This window comes from Cotesia glomerata, linkage group LG6 (genome assembly GCF_020080835.1).
Source record: "Cotesia glomerata isolate CgM1 linkage group LG6, MPM_Cglom_v2.3, whole genome shotgun sequence".
Lineage (NCBI taxonomy): Eukaryota > Metazoa > Arthropoda > Insecta > Hymenoptera > Braconidae > Cotesia > Cotesia glomerata.
The window spans coordinates 23,770,966-23,777,744 of record NC_058163.1 but is presented as its reverse complement, the minus strand read 5'-3'; the positions used below and the strand labels follow the sequence as shown (position 1 = coordinate 23,777,744).

Here is a 6,779-nt window from a genome sequence, read left to right as displayed (position 1 = left end):
AATGCCCAAACGCAGGCCCTGTTAAAAGCGAAACTCAAAATTCCAATTTTAAAAGGTTCTCCACGGAAGTTACATTTTGGCACACCCTAATAATGTCATTTTTCGACATTACTCGATGAAATAAAACATATTATGATAAAATTTTCCTAAAATTACAACATGAGACCGGTGGCGTTGTTTGCTCGGTGGGTCTTATATACGTGACTGAATAAAGTAGTCAGTACTTGTCTCGGATAGCTTAACTGGTAGAGCCCTTGGCACGTAACCGAGAGATCTGGGTTCGATTCCCAGTCTGGGCTGTCTGAGTATTTTTCATTAAAAGAAATCCTCACTGAATGATTTTGCTTTCCCTATCCGTTCTTTCCCAACTCCCTTAAAATTTGATTTACCGTCCATCTTACGGTAAAGAGCCATATTAAAGCAAATTTTTTAAGGGAGTTGGGAAAGAACGGATAGGGGAAAGGGGGGGACCTACTCAGTGGGAATTTTTCCGTAATTGAAAAAATAATCAGACAGCCCAGACCGGCTACAATAGTTAGATTTCTATAGAAATCTACCTAATTATGTGTGGAATTTTTAAAAAATAGTTTTTTAAAATTATCAGTTAATTAATAAAAAAATCAAAAATTTTTGAGTGTCGGCTAACTTAATTTTCATCGGCTAACTTTAGTATCGTTAAAAAAAAAATAAATAGACAGGGTGGGGATTGGCCTAGAAAACCTGGAAAACCTGGAAATGTCAGGGAATTTGAAATTTCTAGAATAGTCAGTGAAAAGTCAGGGAGTTTTAAATTGTGTCAGGGAAATTTCTAGTTTATTTTAAAAAATAAACTAAAATGCTGTAGAAATAATAAATTATTTCTATAGCATTCTAAAAATCATACTGTAGATAATGTTTAATATTAATTGATGTTATTTAATTTCTTAATTTATATTTCTTCTTTTTTACGATCAATAATAGTAAAAAAACTAAATGTATGGATAATTAATAATAAAAAAGAAGTATAACTTCTCAATGATTAATTATAGTAATAATAATAATAATATCAATTATTGTATTTTCAAAAGTTATAAACATTTAATCGAAAGAAACTGATCTTTTTTGAATAGTTGAAAATCTGCAAAAAAGTATAACATAATTTATAGTTCCAAATTTTTACTCAATTCTGGATATTAGATATGAATTCTAGCATACAAAAATTATTTTCAAAATAATTTCCAATTATAACAAATATTTGAATAACAATTATTTTTTTGTAAGTTCTGGAATTTTATTTTTGGTCAGGGAATTTTGAAATCAGTGTTCAGTCGCCACCCTGATAGAATACTTTTTACACGCTTTTTATTAGCTTCACTTGTATGTCAGTTTGTCAGTTTGTCAGTTTGTCAGTTTGTCAGTATGTAACTCTCCTTCGCATAAAGAGACTACCATAATGATATTATTTAAATTTTGATTATTATCAACCTAGAACCCAGGTGATGACCTTCCTAGTCATCCTCTGATGACCATCCCGAAGTTATATCTCGAAACCAGGTGTTTTCCTCCGCAGGTTTTCATCGGGAATGGCACAGATAAACCCGTACATCAACCCGGAATCCTCTGATGACCATCCCGAAGTTATATTTCGAAACCAGGTGTTTTCCTCCGTAGGTTTTCATCGGGAATGGCACAGATAAACCCGTACATCAACCCGGAATCCTCTGATGACCATCCCGAAGTTATATTTCGAAACCAGGTGTTTTCCTCCGTAGGTTTTCATCGGGAATGGCACAGATAAACCCGTACATCAACCCGGAATCCTCTGATGACCATCCCGAAGTTATATTTCGAAACCAGGTGTTTTCCTCCGTAGGTTTTTTACACGCTTTATATTAGCTTCACTTGTATGTCAGTTTGTTTGTTTGTCAGTTTGTCAGTATGTCAGTAACTCTCCGTGGGTAATCTGCGCGCCTGCGGCCTTCCTTGGTTCTGGTAGCCGTTTCTCAGGCTCGCTCTCCGAAATCGAACTCTGATTCCCCGTATTTATAATATTTATAAATAATTATTTTTTTTATTAGCTTCACTTGTATGTCAGTATGTCAGTATGTAACTCTCCGTGGGTAATTTGCGCGCCTGAATATTTTTGATAATCAACAAATAATAGTTTAAAAAAACTAAAAAATCACGCTTTTATAAATAAACCAAACTAAAAAGTAAAAAATAAATAATAGTTTAAAAACTAAAAACACGCTTTATAGAAAACCAAACTAAAAATAGAAGTAATTTAAATTAAGAATAGTGTTCAAAATTTCAATAAATATAATTAATAATAGTGTAAATAAAAAATGTATTTTATTTTAAAAAGCGTGGGGTGCTTTTTAAGATATTATCAAAATGATAATCACTCTACTCATATCTGTCAATAAAATATTTATAACTATTGACACCATGCACCTCACGCTTTTTTAAAAATAAAATACATTTTTTTTATTTACACTATTATTAATTTATATTTATTGAAATTTTTAACACTATTCTTAATTTAAATTTATTTTCTATTTTTTAGTTTGGTTTTCTATAAAAAGCGTGTTTTTAGTTTTTTTAAACTATTATTTATTTTATTGAAAATAAAGTTTAATTACCTTGTCACGATACAGAGCAGACGCTTTAGTATTGTACTTTTTATTAATTGGCATAGAATCATCCCAATCAGGTTGGGACTCAAAAAATTCACGAGCTTTTCTATTACCTCCGACTTTCATTTTTTCCAGCTCGACATCTTTCCACTTATCCATTGATATAGACCTTACGAATGAGAGATGAACACCAAGGCCACGATGCTTGCCCGAACACTCCAAACAGATCCATATCCCATATGTTACAGATACCCATTGAGGATTATGAGCTCCGCACTCAAAACATTTCTACAAATTTATTTAATAAAATTAATAAAAATAAAAATAGCCTCAATAATAAAAAAAAACTGACAGCAGTAGTTTTTTTAATTATAATTATAAATATTACTCACATTATTTTCATCGTGAGGCTTCAGTTCACCCAAAGCTCGACGTGTTCTTGGACTCGCCATTTTATTTTAACTATTTAAAACTAATTTATTTATTTAATAACTATTTTTAAAAAAACACCAATCGGAGCAATATATTATATTAAATGCCAAGTGTCATAACCAGTTTTTTTTTACCGATGCGAGATGCGAGGAAGTGAAGGCAAGAGCAACAATTCAGGCTAGGCAACTAAATTACTAAATACATCAGAATCTTCTACCGGTAAGTAGTAAGTATGTACAATTATTTATATTTTTTATATTCTTTGCATTAAAACTATTATTATTGTATATACATTACCTCATAAAAAGTACAGTTTCATATTATTTTAAACTATTAAAGTTCCACGTCAAAATACAAGATATATCTATCTTTTATCTACAGTTTTCCCAGCACCAGATGCCGTTGAGAATTGCCGTACATACCATATGTGTTCAATGTCCAATCAATGTCCTTTAAATTGCCCCACTTCTTGATAATTTTTTCAATAAAAACGTTTTTTTTTTATATGAAAATTAATTTAACAATTTTTAGAATTTTTCTTAACAATTAAATTATGGAAAAAAAAAAATTGACATTTCGAAAATAAAAAATAAATAAAATCCAATATTTTAGAAATAATACTTCCCTGGAGCAATTTATTTAAAAAAAATTAAAAATTGTCAACCAACTGCTAACTCTTTAATGTCGGCTTTTTTTTAGCATTCACTCTGATCATTTTTAAATTTTATTTAACAAATAAATCTTTTCTGAAAAATTACAGTTTTAAAAATTGCATTTATAATTTTTTAAATTTCTACATGTCAATTTTTTTCTCATTTTTTTTTTTGCTTTCATAATTTATTTGTTAAAAAATATTAAATATCTGCTAAATTACCTCACAAAATTTTTTAAATTAAAAAAATTATTACAAAAAATAAAGAAAATTTCATTTGTAATAAACTCCTGAAAAACTATAAGTGCAATTTTAGAAAAATATATATTTTTTAGTTTTTTTTAGTTTAATGAAAGAAAAAAATTAAAACCTCCGCTAATTTTAGTAAGTTGACAATTTTTTTTAATTTTTACATGAAAATTTATAAGTATTTTTTTATAACCAAAGTTAGCCGAAATTTCTTGATTTTGGTCTATTTATTAAATTAGTTCTAAAAATATTTTTTTTAATACTGTACTACAGTTTTTTAAATTTTTAAGTCAATTTTTGTAATAATTTTCTTCAATAAAAAAATTGTGTAAAAATTCTTTTAAATGTCGGCTAAACTTAATTTTCATATTTTTTTAGGATTGAATTATTTTTTAATTAATTTTGAATGCACAAATAAATTTAATAGTTAAAGAAATTAAATTAACTATTTTTTTATTTTTAATTAATCTTTTAGGATTTTTTTTTTGGTTTTCTTTGATCATCTGATTACAATTCGAATAAATATATTGAAAATAAATTTTTAATAATAGTGGATTCAAGAATTAAAGAACACTGAAGTTAACTGACATTAGAAATTTTTAATAACAGTTCTTATAATAATTAAATTATTATGAAAAAATTTAATAAAAAAATTCATATATGTGAAAATTATAAAAATTATAATGAAAATGAATGTAGCAAGGTGTTTAATAATTTTTAAAATTTTATAACAAATAAATTATGGCAAAAAAATATTGACATTTAGAAATTAAAATCATAAAAATGCAATTTTAAAATAATTTTTGGAAAATTTTTTTTTGTTAAAATTTTTAAAAATTGACAGCTGTCCAGCTAACTTCAGTACAATTTAAAAATAAACTGCAACATTCACGCTGCTCATAAAAATTTTTGAGTCTTTCTGCTTAACTTCAATTTTATCCAAAATCAAAAAAACTAAAAAAAATTTCTCCAACAAATAAAATGAAATAATGATAACAAAACAATAAAATTACAAATATTAATTTTTTTTTTTTAAAATTATTAAGTAAAAAAAAAAAGTGATTGTTTTGTTATGTCCATGAGGTCACTAGATTGCCTCGTAACGCCCCTCTTCTGGACTGAAGTGTGAGAGTTGTAGTCACGCGGGATCAGGTGTTAAATTTGTTGTTGTTTGTGCAGTTTTTGATAATGGAGTTTGTTAGATTAAATTAAGAAAAGAGGAAACTTTAGTTAAGGGGACTGTTTTAAATGATAAATAAATAATTATCCAGAAAGCTTGATTTTATTCAGTGGTTTTCATCTACAGCAAGTGCTCGATTTACTCAGGGAGAAGAGATATTACAAGGAGTCTCGGTTTTAGGTCCGAGTTTTTCCAGTTTCACTTCCTCCCTCTCTCTAGTTCACACCTGTACACTGCTTTTATATACATGTCTTCATCTAACGTTTACAGAACGCATACAATAACATATATTCGAATACACACTAATACTTATAACTTTTATATGTAAGGTTTACTGTATACTAACTAGGTACCCACACACAGACATATGTGAGAGACTGTCATGCCCATCTATATTATTCTTATACTTTTAGATTCTTATGTTTGTTAGTTACAATAGTTATTACTTTTTTGGTGTTTAACTAGTTATTTCTACCACTTATTATTTATTATAATATTATTCTTAGTCAGTATTTTACTATTATTATTATAGTATTATAAATTGCATGTATTATTGCTTATTAAATATTAACAAAGTTAGATTATAATATTTCTTTTATATATTTTTAGTGTTGCGGCTGTGGTCCGACTTGTGCCTTTTTGTATCGCATTTGCCCTGTTCCTCACCTTTTTCTTTTAGGCTCTAAAGCACAGTGACATGGGGAAACCACAGGAAAAACCCATGTCGATACAAATATATACACATCATATTAATATTAATATGAATCTGATCATTATTTGGTTTATTAATCCATATAAAAAACTTATCGCTTTAGTTAAACTAAAACATTAATATTATTTAATAATTATAAGATATTCTAAAAAGTATTTGTTTATTTATCTAATAAATGGTCCTAGTGTTGGTTGTTTTAAGGCTATTTTATGCTTTCTATTTCTGTTATTTATTATATCTCATAATTTGTGACCTCTTGAGAATATTTAGCTAAAAATGATTTTAGTTAGAAAAAAAACCCTTAATAAAATGTTTAACACGTGTTTTCCTTTTTATGAGCTTTTCACAAAGGTCTAGTTGTTAAGTAACACACGTGTGCATTTTATTCAAGTACTTTTATAGTTCTGGAGAAATGTTGACAAAAAGTTAGTTGGTTGATTGTTTATTTAAAGGAGATTACTATATTTCTTTAACTTATAACAGTTGCTACAACAATTTTGTATATAAACAAAATGCATTATTTGTAATATATAATTTATTATAAATTAAAGTTGGGAATAATTCAAATTATAGTGAATTTGCCGCGTAATGCATCAATTCGACATCTACTATATCATCGGATATAACACCTTCCTCTCAAATTAAAATTCGACATACATGTTATGTCGAATTTTCTTCAACTATAACTAGTAATTGAAAGCCAAATGAGAAACTGCTGGGTAATGAATTAGTAATTTAGTATGAAAAGAATAACGAGAGTTTCTCCAAAAATTGTTTTCACACATTTAAATTCAAGCTTATACGTTACATCTCACCTCGGTTGCTTCGATTTTAATGTTAAATTTTTTATTTGAATATTTTTTTTTTTTTTTTTTTATTATTATTATTATGTGTGTAGTTATTATTATTTTTTTTTTTGATTATTAGTCAATAGGTATT

At 27.2% G+C, this 6,779-nt stretch overlaps 2 protein-coding genes across 4 annotated transcripts in view; one reads left to right on the top strand and one right to left on the bottom strand.

The window, feature by feature from the left end:
* The window catches only part of LOC123267573 (ADP-ribosylation factor GTPase-activating protein 1-like), a 16,437-nt gene that overhangs the window by 3,312 nt on the left and 6,346 nt on the right, over window positions 1–6,779 (top strand). The window lies entirely within an intron of this gene.
* LOC123267584 (ADP-ribosylation factor GTPase-activating protein 1-like) lies at window positions 2,572–3,497 on the bottom strand. 2 transcript variants are annotated; one of them, XM_044732301.1, is made up of 3 exons: window positions 3,345–3,497; window positions 3,008–3,087; window positions 2,572–2,903 (listed from the first exon to the last, which is right to left on the bottom strand). In XM_044732301.1, exons 2-3 carry the CDS (start codon window positions 3,065–3,067, stop codon window positions 2,598–2,600), a joined length of 366 nt encoding a protein of 121 aa, XP_044588236.1. In that variant the 5' UTR covers window positions 3,068–3,087; window positions 3,345–3,497; the 3' UTR covers window positions 2,572–2,597. The 2 variants fall into 2 exon arrangements, with proteins under 2 accessions (XP_044588236.1, XP_044588235.1); XM_044732300.1 differs by lacking the exon at window positions 3,345–3,497 and having other exon boundaries at window positions 3,008–3,332.